Source organism: Diorhabda carinulata, chromosome 4 (assembly GCF_026250575.1).
Source record: "Diorhabda carinulata isolate Delta chromosome 4, icDioCari1.1, whole genome shotgun sequence".
Classification (NCBI taxonomy): domain Eukaryota; kingdom Metazoa; phylum Arthropoda; class Insecta; order Coleoptera; family Chrysomelidae; genus Diorhabda; species Diorhabda carinulata.
This window is the reverse complement of record NC_079463.1, coordinates 12,985,999-13,005,941: the sequence shown is the minus strand read 5'-3', so window position 1 is coordinate 13,005,941 and position 19,943 is coordinate 12,985,999. Positions and strand designations below refer to the sequence as shown.

Genomic DNA, 19,943 nt, shown 5'->3' with positions numbered 1-19,943 from the left:
TACGGGCTAACGGGAGACAAAAGTGGAGTGGGCATTAGAGCATGCGAGTACTGAGATCTTGTCCCTCCACTTCAGAAATAAAAGGTTTATTTCCACAGACATTCCGGTCTACCTCTGCGGCGAAACGTAACGTATGTGACAACCATAAGGCGTCATACAATGTGATCCTGGGTATTGTAGTAATAAGTTAATTTGTAGATTTTTCTCCATATAACTTCTTCCGAAGTAACATTATAAACAGTTCAAGAGATATCTTGTCTTATTTTGCCCACCAGGTATATGCACATGTGAAAAAAAAAACAAAATTATGTAATATTAATATAGTTTAATACGAGTTAACACAAATAATTGGGTTTACAGTCTTAGTAGTGTAAAAACACATTAAAAAAAATCTTAAAATCTAATAAATTTATTTGTTTTCATTCGAAGGCCACTATCTTGTATAAATTAGATCAAAAATACGTCTTCCAAGTAAAACGTTCATCGGTAACCACCATTCACCGAAATTCAAATCAATTAGATCTATCACATTATATATTCTACTTATATACAAATATTGATATATAAAACTAAATAATTCATTAGAAAAATATGCGTCCGTACGATGATTTTTAGTCATTACGACAAATTGTACATGTATAAGAAAATATATTTCTCGAAATTTCAAACTCGAAAACGTCAAATGTAGAAACTAATCAAGTTCCTGCTTCGAATTCTCGATAACCTTCAGCACCTGTGAAGATAACGTCCACCCAAATTCGCATAGCTTCCGGAGAAGGTGCCATTAAATAGTAGAGGCGCTCGTGTGTTTTTACGATAAAAGTTAAATGGGGATTGGGGGACTTTACACTATTCAAGTGGTCGAGATAAACTTCTTCGATAGCCTAAAACAAAAATTTTATTATTTAAAAATTATGTAAGGACCATTTAGAACATTTTTGATAGGTTCCCAACAACTACCCTTCGATTGCTTTAGTCCCAACCAAGTCATGGAGAAAATAGTTAACCAGTATATCTTGAAGTCTGCTTACATCATTAACAACCATCAATACGGCTCCCGTACACATAAATAAACAGGGAATCTCCTGGCCTATGTCACCTACATATGGATTGAAATTATAGAGAAATATGGGGAATCCAGAGCTTTTGACAGAGTCTGCCATATCAATCTTCTATATAAATGAATATCGTACGGTTTGTGGTCCTCACTTGTCGACTGGTTGGTAGATTCCTCAAAGACTAATCCATCCAGGTCAGTATCGATGGACACAGCGCAGAAAGGTTTAAAGTTAACGATGTACTCGACAAAACCGCAAAAGCGATTTTTAGCTTCGCCGACAATAGCACCTTCAAACCAGTAGCCCCAATAAACTCTGCTAACATCCAAATTTGTAGGAAGCAACAGATCACCTCCACCAATACTGATTTGGTTCTGTCTGGACATAAAATATCATCATGGCCGCAGATTCCCTTGTTGGGTATTGAGGTTGGGAGCAATATGTACTGGCATAGTCACGAGGCCGAAATAGCTTAGGTAGCTTCAAAAAACTTGGATCTTTAAAACCAAAAAGCTATATACTCCGCAACAGTTACTAATCCTCTACAAGGCCCAGATACATCAAAATTTGGAGTATTTCTGGCTCATTTTTTCCTCGGCTCTCAAGCATACCCCGAGGATACTCGATTCGAGAGTTGACCAGAAATTTGGAGAGCTTAGAGCATAGAAAAAAGATCGCTGACCTGACATAATCCCACCTAGCAGTATTTGCAAGATTTACTCGATAGGCAGTCGTGGCTCATGAACACCGAGTTCACGTCAATTTATTGGAACACCTTTCTTTGTAGAACGGCAAACCTGTGGAATCAGCTACCAAGGTATGTCTTTTCGAAAACTACAACCTACAGAAGTTCAAGATGAATATCTACAGTTACCTCCATACAGCAGGCACCACTGAAATACTCGAGAGTAATAGGGTTGACCCTCTTGTGCTTAATTTTTATATAGAAAAGGGCAGCACACACACTGCACGTCACGAGTTACTTCCATGTCGCACGACACTCACCAGTTGACTGATTTTACAGCCCTTGCTGTGCTACTAAAAGCTATTAAACAGCCATCTATTGTTCTGCAGAACTTCTTTACGACATATATACATAAAGAAAAACAGTTTATCATCAGTCTCTGAGGACGACAACTTGATTTTTGAAACGCGCATCTGACAGCCACTCCTTGTCCTCGGAATCTTAATGTAATTAATGAGAGGAACTTAAAGAAAACATTAGGTACTCACCTGGAAATAAGCTCCACCTCTGGGTTTCTTTTCACTTTTGTCGGAATAGTAAGCGAAAGTGTGCTTATTTCTGTCGAACACGAACCATCTTCTGGACCAACCATTCAATTTAGAACCTTTTTTATGGAGATATCCCCTACAAATACTAGAATTTATAATCACATGGGGGCACAGCACTACTTGGTGACCTGAAAATGAATAATCATTGATAATTGCTGATCGAATGAGTGAATTTCTGTTACAGTTTTCAATAAATCGGTTTATTAATCATTGGACAACGCATAATAAGATAGACAACGTGGCGTTTGATTTGGAAACACCTGAGGCTTGACGAAACGACGAGTTATTTGCTTTATATACGAGTCTAAACTTGATGTTTTTGTGAACCTGTTTTTTCTTATAGTTTCTGAAAAGGATTGACATACATTTCAAATAAATATCTTTGCTTCACACTTTAGTAAAATACATTGTTTTATTAAAAACAGAAGTGATTTAAAGGCCCCCATACACTACGGGTAAACACAACAATCTTAACCGAACTGTTAAAATTGCGCCTACAAAATTGCTAGTGTACGAGCCAATTGAGATTTTACCTTTATAGGCTAAAGCAAGGCTGCTCAACATTTTGAAGAGTCGGGTCAAACGGTGGATGCAGTCGTTAACGACGGGCCACTTACATTTCCTGTTTCAGTTACTCTCACGACAAGCTCAATAAAAACTTAATTATTAAGAAAATAAAATTGAATTATTGTTTATTAGGAACAAATTGTATCTTATTCTAAAATCTAAATAAAGAAACAAAATTGAAAATTGGAATCCAGGGTAATTTGTTTATACAATCAATGTGATTTCTGCCATTGTTTGTCTTTTAATAATTTACTTGTTTGGCGACAAATCCGACGTTGACAGTAACAACAAGTCACAAATATGTTACTCAGTTAAGGATGTGCGGTATTTATTTTTTACATAATTAAGATCTGAAAAAACCTTTTTGCATACATATGTTGATCCAAAACTACTTAAAAACTGTAACGCCAGGTCAGTTATTGCTGGAAATTTTGTACTAATTTCCAGAAATCTGCAAAATCTTCTATAGAATTTTGTGCTTTCGAAGACAATTTGTTGGCAAAAAGGTTTTTCAACGTATCATGATTTTGTAGTTCAACAAGTTCTAATTGAATATTGGCAGGATAAGTAACTATTTCAGCCAAATTCATTATGAAAGGATTTATAAAAATTTGTACAAGTGGAATTTTATCAGCTCTATGAAGATTGGAGGAACCATATCCAGTATTTCGCGGCTGCCCAACGAAATTATATTGGAGGAGGCAATATTTCATTCGTTGCCTTCCACAAAAACGAACCATTAAGTCGTGTGACTAACTAGAAAACACATTTTTTTGCCAAAAATCGATTTTATTTATCTCGATGTTCTTGTAGAAGGATTTATCTTTTGTCTCAAAAAAGGCTTCAGTTTCAATAATTGCTTTTTCATTTGAGCTGAATTTCTGACCGGCGAACATTATTTTTTGAGATCTGCGAATAGTCAATAGTCACTGCGGGACAGATCTGGACTATACGGTGTATGAAGAAGCAATTCGAAATGTAATTAGTTCAATTTAACCATCGTTGCCATCGGTGTGTGTGTGTGGTGATATATATAATTATAATTGAAAGTGGAAAGCCACATAATGATTCAGGTGGTGTTTCCGTTAGTTGCACTTCTCTTGATGAGCAACACATCCCGACTGAATCATCCTTAAATTTGAGATCACGACAATTAGGGTATTCCTTGTCCATAGTACTGATGACCACTTTGGCATGAGCATAATATTCAACATCAGTTTCATACTGGAATGCTTGTTGAAGTAATTAATCTGATGCAAATGCTTGAAGTACTTGTTGGCGTTGTTGGTCAATTCTTCTACGTCTGTCGACTATGAATCTGCGCGTTTCTCTTCGTTCTAACTGTCTCTATTGATTTCGTTTATCTCGTGTCTTTTGTGATTGCGATTCACGTAACTGCGCCGCGCTCACACACACACACACTCACACATATCCATTGTTTTATTGGGCTGATCTTCGTGTTCTTATATCTTGCACGACTCTAAATTTGATTGTTGGACGACTCAAATTGGCGTCTTTGTGTCTTGCATATATATAATTTCAAATAAAAACTTATTTTCACCCACTTCATCTAGTGTGTGATAGAGTGTTAAAAGTCGATTGGTGAGTTCCCGTTTTTGGAATTCCAGTACAATAAATAATTATTGTACTGGAAATTTACGATGAGAGAAAAATTAACATGAGAGTTTCACAGGAAAATCAAAATGATACGTATAACAGTCACTGTTACAATCGATACACAAATAAAACGAAAAGAAAAAGACCGAAAACTGTATAGCGAGTAAGACAGAAAACCGGCTTCGTTGTCATCCCTACTCCGTGATGTTTGCTGGATGAGAAGTGACACCTGGCGGGGATAACTGATCGATTGATAGCTGATCAGTTACCGATCAGCGAGGCTGAGAGATCAAATTAAAATGAGAGAAAAAACATAATTAGAAAAAATTGAAATTATAAACTCTGAATAAGAATTTATCGTACTACAATTATAATATTCGATTACCATCTTTTTATTCCATATCATGACAAAATAGAAATAAAAACCTTACCAAAAAGTTAACGATTAACAAATAAAAAATAAGGGTTGATTGCAGAAGGTCAAAAAAAATGTTAGATGTGGACAACCCTTACCACTTAGAATGATAACCAGATAGTAGCCGATTCTCAGACCTACCGAATATGCATATAAAATTCCAAAGACTCCAGATCAAGTGAGTAAGTAAGAAACGCTATGTATATAAATTCACCCCACTTTTAAAGTGGCAACATAGCCTTTTATTTTAATTGTATGTGAATGCTCATTATTTGATTCATCACGTACCATAACAATAATCGTATTTCATTTACGTACCTGCGGATTCTATATGTTGTCGTAAATCCAGATCTGAACCTCTTATAGGTAGATACCTCGTCAGTGGTCGTTGTTTATCACTTATTGGTTTCCTTTTTCTATTCAAAGTACCAACTTCCAAGCTCATTTCGCTGGTTTCCGACAGAGGTCTCGGCGATTCTGCATTTTCCGATTCACCACGTGACTGCAACATAACCCAAAAATTAAATATACCTAGTCATTAAATGCTACTTTACTCCTATATTATAGAAAAATCTATTTCCACAAGACGCAATTTGTTTGGGGAAGCAAATACATAAATTAAGTTAGTAAAAAATCTGTTCGATACTGTGAGATAAAATTTAAAACGCTCGCACTTTATAGTATCACATTTATTTATTTTTTAACAATTTTTTGGATACATTAAAATCATTTTTTAACTTTAGTCAATGGCGGATTATTGAGCTAATTGTGAGAATGACTCAAACTAATTGGATAAAAAATAACGTGTAAAAAATCAAATTAGCATGCAAAGAAAAAAAATTTGAGTCTGTTGAGACGCGTCCTGAAGGAACTGACAGAAAAAGACTTCCTGTACTGTTTCGAGGTAATAATAAATAAATGTACATAATATCAAAATGATAGTTATTCACTTGAAAAGTGTGTATTGTAGCCTTTTTTCGGCGAACGTGATTATTATTGTCACCACACGAGTAGAAAAAAATCCTTTACACACGAATTGTATTCAATATATTTTTACAAGCGAAAATTTTATAAAAATACTGAAGTTTAATGGCAATTTTCTTCACGCTCAGTGCGTAAAATATGTTTCTTTTCGCACTAGTAATAAAGTAAGTAATTTTTCGTTAGAAGAAACTGTAACGCTTTTATCGATTCCTTATAAAATATATTTCATATTTATTAATATTTTGAACATGTTTATCAAGATTAGAATAAACTAACAAATCAACAGACGAATTCGATTAGTAACGATACTAATAGAGAAAGATGCTTTATTGTCAAAAAATTGTTACAATTTGTACACAAAAAACTAAAAACAAACAAAAATAACTAAATAAAGATATAAATAAAATAAAATTTCAATATACCGAAGAAAACCACAATGAGTAACAAAATTATAGGTAATAATTAGTATATAAGTTCATAGCAAAAATGAAACCAGTATGCAGCATGCCCGGAATTGAATATTATTAGAATAGAACTCGTTTCCAGACTAGAAGGCACTTTCCAGTAAATATGCTATCAAATTATTACGAAATGCGGGAAAAGATGTTATTGATTTGATTTCAATTGGCAAGTGAATGTGCATTTTTTTGCATTGTAAAATATTGAGCTTGTAACTAATTCTGAACGTGGAGTGGTAAGGAAGGTAAAGGTCGTGCTCCGCGTTCCTAAGTGGATAGCCGTGCAACGCCCTTTCTGAAATTGGAGAAGCGTGCTTACGAATTAGGTAAACTGTTTAGTCCGAGTAAATATCTAACAGCTCTCTTTTATAGTTTGAAGATTCACTCAAATTGAGTCGTACCACACGTACCAAGAAGGGAAAGAAATACCAACTCAATAAGGGCATAATAGACTGTTAAGGAGGCGAATAAGGTTTCAGTTCTTTAGAAACTGATCACAGCGAGCAAAACAGGAGGAACTTAATTTTTTGGATAAGGCGGCAATATGTAACTTCCATTTCAAGGAATTGTCCACAACAGCCCTAAGAATGTTACAGATTCAATGGTGGTGTTATTTAATAAAAATGTCTGCAATGTATTTTTATATGATAAAACTTTGGTTTTAGAAACCTTTAGAAAGGTTGAGACATTGAAGATTAGAATTTCACCATGATTTAATGGTGATTAGATCACTAGATATAGTCCTATGAAGTGTGGTGAAATCAGGATTTCTCTAGAGAGAAACTAGTCTCGTCTGCAAATAGACATATTTTCCCACTGATGTCTAGATAGGCGATGTCGTTTATGAACAGAAGAAACAAAATAGGGTCTAGTACTGAGCCTTGGGACACTTCACATTCTATTGCCTTGCAAGAAGACATCGTTGTATCAACCCTAACAAGCTGACATCTGTTGGTAAGGCATGACTTGAGCCATGCGAGAGTTTTTCCCTTGAAACCGTAGAACTGCAATTTATTGATTAAAATATTATGATTAACACAATCGAAAACTTTAGAAAAATCACAAAAAGTTGTTGCAGTCCATCGGTTCCGGATGAGTATTTATTTTTGATGTCATTAATTGTACTGCGAAGCTCTGCTAAAACTACGGGAATAAAGAAGAAACTGTGTAAGTTAGCATTAGCATCAGGGAGATATGAAAGCGGAACATGAGAAGGAATTATAGAATTTTATAAATTTTTGGCTACATTCACAAAGTAATAATTGAAGTTATCAGGTGAAGTAGAGATTATGGTCGATATTACAGGTACACTTGTGCAGTGATTAAACTTATCAACTCTTCTTTTCGGCATGCATAAATGCCACCTACTCTGGCCACTACACTACGGAGACATTGATAATAATATTCTTTACACACAACTGCTTAAAGTCTCGTTATTTAATAGCCACACCTCGTACAACAGTGAAAAATTTGAAGATATAGATATTTCTATCGATTTTTTTTTCGTTTATAAATATTAATTAGTGATGAATAATTTATTTTAACCAATTAAGCCTTCATTTCAAGTGAACTACGTAAACCAATTCCCCAGAAAATAGCTTATGTCATAGTCAAATCTTATAATAAGCGTTGTTTTCAAATTTTTCTTTGGGAAGGCAAAGTTCCTGATTGAGTATATGTAATAAAAAAATTATTACATGGACTTTTTATGAATGAGAACACTTTAAAATTTCCCGAATTCATTATTTTGAAAACAAAATTGTTTGAAATGAATAGAATAATATAAATATGTATACGTCAACGAATAGTGGGCGTATTTTGTAAACTATATTCGAAAATAAAACTATAAAATTTTGTTAAAGAAGGTTAACCTAGTCCAAATTTTTTACTACGAAAATTTTAGTACTTTAATGTTTCAAACCTAGTTTTTTTATATAGATCCATGTAGAAGCCGCACAATTTCAAACAATGGTTAAATTTAAATTGAAAATATTGGACTTATTTTTATTTTTTTGATTAAGCCATTCATCAAAAGTTATTTGCACTATTTTTTTATATACATATAGAAAAGATAATGAGCCGAGGAAAATAATTTCGATTCTTCCCAATAGAAGGGATCAAAGTTGTATAAGGCTTCTATATTTACACTACCGGACAAAAGTTTGTGCCTACCCTATAGGTTGCGTGATCCAAAAAAATAATAATATTCATGCATTTTGACTTCCCTGTCAAATTTGTACAACAACATCTCAGTATGGTGGAAGTCAGTACATTTTTCCATTTCAAATTACTTTCATTCAAATGTTTTATATGTTCATTTCTTCAAAATATCCTCAATTTTTACGATGTTTCAACGCCCCTCTTCCAAAACACCCTCAAACCATCACCGAGCCTCCGCCGTGTTGTACAGTCTTAGATCCAAAATCCTCAAAGAGGACAGATTTTTAAATGTATGGGCGCTAGTTTTAGTGTCCAATTTTTATGTTCTTCAGCCCACTACAACCTCCTAATTTTATTTTGATATCTTATAAGAGGTTTACAAAAAGGTCAACTTCTTTCAATCTCCTTTCCACCGTAAAAGTACTCGCAAGTTAGATCCCTGGGCCCGTGAGTCGTCGATTACGTTTACTGATGAACACACTCGATCGAGGTTTTTCGAAGCCGTCCTAAACGTTTTCTATCGTCGAAGTTGCTAGTGGATGCATAGTTTTTCACGTTATAGTCCACGGTATTTTTAATTCGGCGGCGATAGTACGGTTACTTTTGCTTAGACTATGAAGACATAAGTTTCAGCCGATAGTTCCTAGGTTTTATCAATTCTATAATTTACAATAATGGGAAAAATTTGGAAACGAATTTCGCAAAAATATTTCAAAAAGTATAAATCGCAGAACATTCTTTCGTCTCACAGGGAAAACTGGAACTAAGCTACAATCTTAAACACCAAAGAAATAAACAAATCAGTCGGAATTAACAAGTTTGAACTTGTCGCCCTCACGACTAAATATAAATATGCGCTGGTATAGAGGAAACAAATAACGAACATTATTATTTTTGGTTTGTAAGACACCGTTTCGACCTTCTCTTGATATTATGAAAGAGAAACTAGTCAAAATGTATTATTTCGAAATATAATGAATGGGGTGGGCAAAATATTTTGACCAGTAGTATATATTTTCGTTTCTCCTTTTTGGTTTTGGTTTGCGAAATATGTTGTGATTCTTATATCAACTAAAACACAAGAAATTTTTTATGAAAATGTACGTTTTCATATTTATTTTCGAAGTTAAGAACCATATACGTTCATTTTGCTAAATAAAAAGATGTTTCTATGAGAGATTTTTGGAAATTTTCCGACTTCAACCTGTATATGTCAGCAGTTATCAATATAAGTTGCGAAATACTAAAATTTCAGCCATTTGGACGCTTAGTTTCGGTTTGATAATCTTATAAGTGAGTCGTTGTGAAGATTTTTCTCAGTATGAAAAAAATTAAGTATAGACTTGTCATGTTTCTGAAAGTTGCATCAATGCAACTTGAATGGGTTGTTTACAGAAGAATTCGAACGTGACTGCAGCAACTTGACTGACATGGTATGATATGGTACTAGACGATTAAGGTTAGAGAGATAGACAAGATTATCGGTACACGAGAAGAGCGCATGTGTTGATCCATCAGGAAACCGCACCTTCTAACACTTCGGTGATGGTTATGCCTAAAATTCACGAATTGCACTTAGAACTGGTTGACCACCCACCGAAGTTATCATATCTAGCCCCTGGTGACTTTTTCCTATTTCTAATCTCAAAGTTTCACTTGCAGGAGAAATATGTTTGTTAGACGAAGACGTTATAGTAAGCGTAAACGCTTAATTTGAGGTTAGAGAACCGTTGGACTAAATGTATAGTCTTATATGGAGAATATGTTGAAAATAGAGATTATTATGAGAAAAAAATGTCTTATTTCTTTGTCGCAAACTTTCCAGACAACCCTCGTAATAACACGCAGATTGCCCACTTACACAGTAACCACAATCACGTACATAAAATTTTAATCACGTTTTGTTTTTATACAATTCCAAAACATTATGATATGATTTGGACAAATAAGTGCGTAGCAATAGTCATCTAAAAGTCCGGATTCAATCCTTATATATTTTTTGGAAATTATTAAATATATGTTTGACTAGGTGACATTTTAAGAGACCTGAAAAATCAATTGTCCTCCTCCTTCATTAGGTTTTCTAAAACTTTCCCGAAGCTTTTAGTTCTTCTATTCCTGATCCTTTAATAAATTATATGACATGAAATTATTCTATTGTGGTCGGTCCTCAATAATAACGGAAAATTTTGAATTTATTTGTTTGTTTAAAAGTTTAAAATCGAGTCCAAAGATAGTAGTGCCAATTTATGGAATTAGTATATTATAATTGGTGATCCTTACAAGAATAGTGGTACGAATTTATGAAATTAGTATATTGTAACCGATTTATGATAAGAAAGCAAAATTTCAGATTTATCTGATCGTTTATATGAGAACCGAGTGTAAATATTCCATTACATGCTATCCTGCTGATTCTGACAGGAATAACGATACGAATTTATGAAATTAGTGTAATTTCGTAATCGGTACTTGATAATAATGCAAAATTTTTAATTTATCTGATCGTAAAAACTCAAATAGAACTCGTACTGGGAGAAAATTTGAGTGTAAATATTCCATTATATGCTTTTCTCGTGATCCTGTCAAGAATTGTGGTACAAATTTATGAAATTAACATCTTGTAATCATTTTTTTTCTGTTTCTACGTTTAGAGTTTGTATAAAGATTATGCTATATCTTATCGTAAATCAATAAAAGCATGTTAAAAACAAATTCTAATTTTCTACAAAAATAAATTTCAACCCTTACCGTCAACGATTTTCTATTTTTTTTCTTCAAGCTGTTCTTGTATCCAGCTCTAACGTAAGTAATCCACAACGACATTTCGATAGTAATATCACAAATATGTCAAAAGATAAAGTACTTTTTGCCGAAAAAATTACTTATTTTTGAGATATCTTCGATCAAAACCGAGATAATACACAACTAAAAATTTTAACTGGTAGATAATTATAATGAAATTTTTTTTTCACTAACGTACGGCTGAATTATTTCTGGAATCACTGTGTTATAATTTCAGAGTCTGCGTGACTAACATCGGACAACGAATGTATGTTGGCGGGAGAGGAAAGTAATGAAAATATAATTTTCTGAAATAACCGCTATTTTCTCGGACTAGTGATAAATCGAGTGGGGTGAATGGCGAACCGACGATAAATCTCTCAAGGATACTCGGTGCATCTGTATGATGATCCGCCCTACGTTTCCTGGTGTGTTTACTTTTTAATGAACAGGGGTGGAAGGGAGAGCAGATGCAATCATTCAAAATCTGAAAGTTAAAATTTATGACTTTGGATAAACATTGAAATAGATCGAAACATCAAATTTTTCCCTGTTCTTTTGAACTGATTTTCTATTAAAAGAGACCCAAAATTAAGATAGATCAAAATAGAGCTCAGAGAAACGCGAGTATGAGTTGCTGAAAAGTCTGAAGAAGACTTAAGGCATCTAACTATCAGCCAAAAAAGCCAGTTACTGGCTCTAAATTAACCCCAGTTCAGCATTAGGCTCTTTTCTCTTCTGAGACGAAAGCAGAGTGTGTCTGCATGGTAGCGGTAGATGAGAACAAGTCTACAGAAGTCCACAATTCTTGCATTGTTGCATAAAAGAAAACTTGGAGGTTCTTGGATGATTTGGGCGAGCATTTTAATGTAAGCAAAAAACGGGTTGTTTTTATTCAAACTGGCGGTGGAGCATGGGGATTAACGGAGAACCAATACATAGAATAAATTTGAAGGGATCGCGTCGTTCCCTACGTCACTACTGCAAGTTCCGCAGGGTAGTATTTACAGGATGTCGATATCATCGTTATGGATTGGCCAGCGCGTAGCCTGGATTTAAATCCTATTATGGGATGGGATGAGCTTGAGAGGTAAGTTCTGTCTAGAAATCCTCCACCATTCGATCTCAAAACAGCACTCAGCGAAAATGTGGATAGCATCGAACAAGGATCGAGTAAGGAAACTTGTTTGCTCCATGGAAAAGCGTTTGGAAGCTGTTATTAAAAGCAGGGGAAGGGAGCTTCACAAACAGTTGGTATCCACTTTAATACTAAGCTTCTCATCCTCTGCAAGTCCCAGATTCATTCATCTTTGGAATATTGCTTGCACATTTAGAGCTCAGCTCCTCAGCAAACCCTGAAGATACTCTATTCAATACAGAAGAGAGAAAATCGATTTATAGGCAATCCAGAGTTGACCAGAAACTTGGGCAGCTTAGAGCATAGAAGCAAGTTCGCGGACCTGATTCTGTTTTCCCGATACTACCACGGCAAATGCTTTTTCGAGCTGTTCAACACAATCTCGTTTAGAGCAGTTTTTGCAAGAACTACTCGACAGGAAGATGTGTGGCTCATGAACACCGAGTTCACTTAGAACTTCAATTTATCGGGACTCATTTCTTTAGAGAAGTTCAAGTCAGTGGAATCAGCTACCAAGGCACTATACTACAGAAGTTCAGGATCAATATCCACAGGCATCTCCACAAGGCAGGCACCACTCGAATTAATTGAATGTAAAAATGTTTACCATCTTGTAAATTTTTTTACGAATTTAATTATAACTCTTTTTCATTATTTAAGATTCCATTTCGTTTGATATTTTTTCTTTACAAAAAAAAAATAATTCTATAACAGCATTGACTATTATAAAGCTAAACCTAATAGTTTTGAGATGCTACAATCAGAAGAAGAATGGAAGCTACAGTTTTTTTTGCTCAGGAGTCTAGTTAACGTAGAATAATATTGGACACTTTCTATGGGAAAAATAACGAAACTGGCAAAACTACGGACGAACTGGCAACGTTGTTTTTACTTGCCTATGCTACTTATTTTTCTCTTCTAGTTCTTTAGTTCAAATTACTACATTAAAATGTATCTTAAGAAGTTAGATTTTATGAGGGAAACTTTACATAAAATAATTTAAAAAAATTAAAAAACAATAGTTAAACTTGGGTGTAAAATAATAGTTCGTGGCATCAATAAATTTACTGATAAGAAATGTCAAAATTATAAAAGTGTGCGATGCTTTCTATAAAATTTTTAAATTTTGTGTTTTTTAACCAATATATCTGAGTCTGAAGACTTTCCGAATGATTTTTTCGATTATTGAAAACTATTTACTGAACAAGATTTCCCTTTTTATTATTCCTTCCTTTTTCCATTTTCTGAATAAGATCGAAATAGCTCTCTACGACAAGATGGATGGTAGTTTTTCACGCTGGGACTCTTATGTAGGTGATTGCAATATCAATACAGTACATGTCTCTATGGTAGCTCAAGAAATAGATTCTCCCTTTCCTTTATTCTCCATTTCCCAATTTACTTAATTCATTCAAAATTGTGATATAAAGATTTAGGACTAATTTTTTTTTAAATTATAATTTATGTTTCACTTTTAGGTATAACTAACTTTAAAAGCGTGTTTCATGTTAATTTTTGTTTTACCGCCAACGTGTGTTTATGGACAAATCAACCAATCAACATATCCGAAGTGAATAGGTGGGAAACAGTGGTAAAGGTTTGCCACCTACAGTACTACGGAAAAGTTTCGAAAAATATTAAATCAGAGCAAATGTTATAATTTTTTTTTGTTTTAACAAATTTTAGCCGGCAAATGCTTGCATAAACTGTTCCTATCTAAGTTGACAACCCTTCGTCAAGGGTAAGTTTTGGTAATTCTTACACACTTCCCTCATAGTGTATGAGAATGCGTTGTTTATAATATTGGGAGGAAACTAGTATATTACTTTTGGCCCGTGCATGTGATGCATTCACAGAAAGTAAATTTCGTCCTTGTATTCGGAACGAAAGTACGTACTTTCGATCGTGGTAGAAGAAGAAAAATATTATATTACGTTTATTTATATTTATTTGTCAGTCATGTAGCTTTATTCCCTTTAAAAAAAATTTAATATCTTTTCTATTGCCAAGAAATTGAACATTAAATTATTGTGGTAGTCCAGGAACGTGGGCTGAGAATGAAATAAATGTTTGAACATATCGTAAAAATTCGAATTATATAATTTAATAGTTTATCCACAAAACTTAATATGCAGAATTTCTATTTTGATATTGAATCTACAAAATTTGTTTATTAAATGACAAATAAACTCAAATGTAAATGAAGCGAGGATTATATTACTTTCAGTTGTCGCATTTCACGTCAAACGATGTATTTTCCCCGCAAGTATCCATTTTATTTGCACCCATATTAAATCGATTGGTTTTGCATTTTTTCAGAGTTTAAAAAAGAATACGGTTAATTTTTGTGCTACTTTCGGTTGTAATGATGAATATATATGTTTGATATCACACCATATTATTTATAAAAATAAATCAATCACATTCATTGGTATAGCTACAAGAAACAGTTACGAAAGGCTTCCAAGACAGTACTACGAGGCGTATCCTAAAGGTTCTTGACGTCTGGATGCCAAAGGCTAGCCATCTAAATTACTTTTTCTTCTTCGCGGGCCGTGACCTTTATCAACTATTGACTCCCTTGTTAGCTATTATGTTGACTATCATTGCTTGATTTACTATTGCGCGGAAAAGCTGTTGATTTCTCGAACCATTAACGAATATTTTTTTAACCACGACGTTGAGCATCAACTTATACTTCTCCTATCCATTATTTAGCCTTGCAGTATTCTAAATTACGTCGCCTTATAGTGTTGTCTATTTAGTTTTGTTCATGCGCTTAGAACCTCGGTGCTTGTAACTCTATAGACTCAACTCATCTTTAAAATACGGCGATGAACCCACATTTCAATCGCTTCCAAACGAAGATTTTCTATAAGCAACCATGCCTCTGTGCCATATAAGAGCATAGGAAAGACATAACATGGTGCCAACCTCCATCCAAACCAGCAGATAAAGGTTGAGATCATGCCTGGAAAGGATTTTTAAAACTTCCTCTAACTTTGGCTATTCTTGCTTTACGCTAGGAACCCATTTATAATTTATTACGGTTTTCAAGACTACAGACGCGACACGGTCACGTCCCAGGGCAGCACTACAAGTCATTTTAGACTTGCCCCCTTTGAAAACCTTCATACAAAGTGAAGCCATAAATTGGGCAATCAAAGCATACAGGGAACAGAACAAGAAGCTCGGCGACCTGACTGGACTAAAGAAATGTAAGGTGTCTATAGGTATGGTCTCAGACATCATGTCTTCCAAACTATGCTTTACCAAGAAGTATAAAAATATATGGCCCAGGAACCAATCTTGCTATCCCAATGGGCGGAAAACAAACGCCATCCTTACATGCGCAGCTCGCTGCACACAACGTACCTAACGCAATGCAAAGATATTCACTAGAGCAGCCCTGCAAGCACTTAAATCTTAAAAAATTCTACATTGCAGTCACTTTTAAAGATTATCGTGTATGTGTTGCAGATTATCCTCTAGCAAGAGGTCTATCTTCGAAGATATTCCTACGCAGATAAATCGGAAAGTATGTGGGAAAACACCTGTCCAGTTTGTAGTTCGTACCTACTTTCGATGACCTGCACTATTAAATTTGTACAGGTGACCTCTCCAGTAGACCGTGGCGTGTATGGCTTACATTAGTCTCACCCTACTAACCATGGTTTTGTTTATTTACCAATGGGCTTTATCCAAAAATAAGACGAAGTTACCTAAGCTTGTTTACAACTAAATTAATGATGATCTATGCCTGTTTAAAGCGCTTGCATTGAGAGATTCGAATCCTCAAGAACAAATTTAGATTCGCTACGATTTTTTTAATGTTCAACGGTGTTTTTCAATGTCTTACAAACTATGGTTTACAAGTCGACAGCTGACAAATGCAGATAATGCCTTCCAACGACGCACATTAGTAGATAAACGGGATATGGACAAGTAGGGGTAGGAAATATATGGCCCAGGAGCCAAGCTCACTATCCCAATTGCATCACAACCTTCAATCAGATAGAAGAGCAGCCCTGCAAGCACTTGACTCTTTATAGTTGAATCAAAGCTAGTATGGAACTGCATCGAAGCTTTAAACACAATTGGAGCAAACAATACTTTTATGTGGGTACAGGTAAAAAGGCTGGACAATTTCTTTCATAGGACTACAACCTTTTATAGGTTTCATTACAAACCGTCAAGTGATGGTCATAAAGAAGTGAGAAAACGAGAAGAAATTAAAAACATGGAATGAGATCCCAGGTCTGAAACAATAAAAAATATTTCTTTCCTATTCCACCAACTGGTCTGAAAAGGCCCTTTCATTGAACAAAGACGAGCTAAGGATAGTTACTGGTATGCTTACTGAGCACTGTCCCGTGAACTACCATCTGAAGAACATCGGAGAAACAGCTTTTCGCTTCTATAAAGAACCAAAAGAAACCGCCGAACACCTTTGTGAGTGCGAGGTAAATCCATGACCTTACGCCCTAGCTTATCTAACCTAAAATATCTAATCTGTAGTTAACAAGCTTTCCATATATTGATATACGCGTTCAATAAATTAAATTAGAATTTTTTCCTTTGAAAACATTCAAGACCCCGAACTATTCGGTACTTCAATAAATTTCAGGAGCTTTTTGTAGCTTGTAGCTACTGCTTTACTTTTTTATCAACGTTTATTTTTCAGATGCGTAAACACTTAATCCATTTATAATTTCATCATGATCGTATAGTTAAAATGTTACTACTTAATCGAACATTAAAAAACATTTTATTACCAATTAACTGTTGCAATTGAATAAAAATGTTAAATAAAAATCGTATCAATCTTTCCGCTTCAGTTTCAACCGTAACACGTCGTTAAACAGATAAAAATAACATCACAATTTTAAAAACACACTTTGTATGTTTTTCTTTTTAATATACGACATACCGTATTAAATTTAGTTTAGTAATACTACGGTTTTTGTTTTTAACTAAAATTTGCGTCATTGTTTTAGAATACGACTAAAATAGATGATTTTTTTTTCAAATTTCAAATGCCTAATTGTTTTTTGGAAACAATTGTAAGCATCTGAATGTTTCTTGATATTCTAGTAGAAACTGCGCCAAATGATGCGGAAGTGCAATATTCTCGAAATAGAGTGTAAGAATTCAAACATTACTTTATTGTCGATAAATTATGGTTAATAATTCACTGTTGGAATAATTTAGACTCTATACAAAGTGCCCCGCATAAGAAACGTCACAGAGAGGACAAATAGGCTGAAAATAGGACGATTAGGGATAATTTATCTTTATACCTTCTTGATTACGAAAAAATTATTTTCTTCACAACCCGTTAACTTTAAAATACCAAATTTGGTACGCTGTATGAGACTTGTTAATAGCATTAAGTAGTGGTTTATAATACATCACTCAATAAGTCGTGACTGACACACAGATGGCGCTGCCATTATCAAATACGTGATACATTTATGAAGTACCAACTTTCAGAAGACTATGTGTAACATTTCAATTGGCAAGAAAAAACAATTTCGTGTGTTAATTTATCATTGCTTCTTGATGGCTCTCAATGGCTTCAAAAGTGTTATCCGGACTCTGCTCCATCGAGAGGAACCATTTGTTATTGGTTTGCTGAATTTAAACGTGGTCTCAACAGCCACCTATGATGGTGAACGTTCTGGTCGTCCAATTGAGATGGTTACTCCAGAAAACATCAAAGTTCACAAATTGGTTATATCTAATCGTGAATTTTTAGTGGGTGCCGCGTTTTCTAACACTCGATTAAAAACAACAAAGTGTTGATGATTCACAGCAGTGTTTGGTCATGTTTACACGTAATAAATCAGATTTTTGCGTCGATATGTGACAATAAATGAAACGTGAATCTACTTCACTCTGAAATCATTATCTGAGTGGACTGCAGCCGATGAACTACGTCCGAAGCGCCCAAAGGCACAATATTCAGCTGGAAAGGTTATGGCTTCTTTTTTTTTGGGATGCGCATGGAATATTGTTCATGGACTATCTCCAAAAAGAGACACAATCAATAGCAAATGCTATATAGAGTTGTGGGATCATTTGAACGCAATAATCTAGGAAAAACGGTCTCATATGTCGAAAAAAAGCTACTGTTTCACTAAGACAATTTAACCTCACTTAAGTCTATTTACTTTCTTTCTACGTCACACAACGTCACACCCAGTCATGGGACAACAAATGCGTGTTGGTGCGTCATTTAGTTATTTGAATTTAATTATTTTTTTATGAACTAATATACCGTTTATCGAATCACGTGTCATACAATGTAATTTTGAGTGTTTAACAGGCTTTTTCATTTTGTTTTCATTTTCGAATGAGATCTTGGATCGTTAAATAGCAAATAAATTCACCACACAAGGTGGTGGCATAGTTATCAAAACAAATATAGAGTTTTTTTTAGACACCTTGTAAATATTTCTAATTGTCAGTTTAAAAGAAAAGGTTCGACGACATTTGAAATTTGTGTAGGAATAACAGTCACATCGATTTGGATCGAAACCAAGAACTGTGTGAAATTTCAACCTACGAAAACGATGTATAGAAAAATATTAAGTGATTGACATATCCGATTCCATTTTTAAAAAATATGTTGTTGTTATGGAAAGACAAAATTAAATATATTTGCTGTTTATTTCCGATTACAAGCCAAGAGTCTCTAAACTCCACCTGTCCCCAGTTATTTCTAAACGTTACTTATTTCTTGTTTTTTTTAGGGGTTCTAAAATAGATCTATTAAATGAAACCTAATCTAGATACACTAATAGTAGTGAATGCAATAAATCTCTAAAATATAGAGCGTTCAGGAAATTAAAGCCAAATTAATGTTTCCACTGCTATAGCGGTCTCGCAAATGTTATACAGTGTACCTCGAAAACATGTGATTTGAACTTATTAACCGCTTCTTCAGGTGTAAAAAAACGTTGACCTCGCAATTTATTTTTGATCTGTGAGAATAAAAAGAAATCATTGAGTGCCAAATGAGAACTGTACGGCGGATGACCCATCAATTCAATGTTTTGACTGTTCAAAAACGTTCTTGTTTGAACTGTTGTGTGTGAGCTCGCATTGCCGAGATGGAGAATGCGTTTGGCCTCCCTGATTTTTTCGAACACTTCCGGCAATCAAATGTTGAAGTGCTATTTAGAAATGACCGATCAACGTTGCTCTAATGGAACGGTGGCGACAGGTTATTCCGAAAAACGGGTAATCATTTACTTCGAATTGCTTAGTACGCGAACAACTTATGTTGGATTTGGAATGTCTTGAAAGACCTAAACAGTCGATTATTGTTTAGTTTTGGGTTCGTATGCATAGATCCTTGATTCGTCGCCTGTCACGATCTTATAGACGTCTTTTGAAACACCACGATTGAATTTTTTCAGCATTTCTTTGCACCAGTCAACACGAGCTTTTTTTGAGCGATTTAC

General features: G+C 34.5%; 1 protein-coding gene across 5 annotated transcripts in view; it reads right to left on the bottom strand.

The window, feature by feature from the left end:
• Nucleotides 1-308: 308 nt before the first annotated feature.
• Nucleotides 309-19,943, bottom strand: part of LOC130893387 (pleckstrin homology-like domain family B member 1) — a 142,725-nt gene continuing 123,090 nt past the window's right edge. For all 5 annotated transcript variants that reach the window (XM_057799444.1, XM_057799446.1, XM_057799448.1 and 2 more), the window contains 3 exons: nucleotides 5,269-5,452; nucleotides 2,292-2,479; nucleotides 309-884 (listed from right to left, as the gene is read on the bottom strand). In XM_057799444.1, coding sequence (XP_057655427.1) covers nucleotides 696-884; nucleotides 2,292-2,479; nucleotides 5,269-5,452 — 561 coding nt within the window. In that variant the 3' untranslated portion in view covers nucleotides 309-695. The remainder of the gene's footprint in view (nucleotides 885-2,291; nucleotides 2,480-5,268; nucleotides 5,453-19,943) is intronic.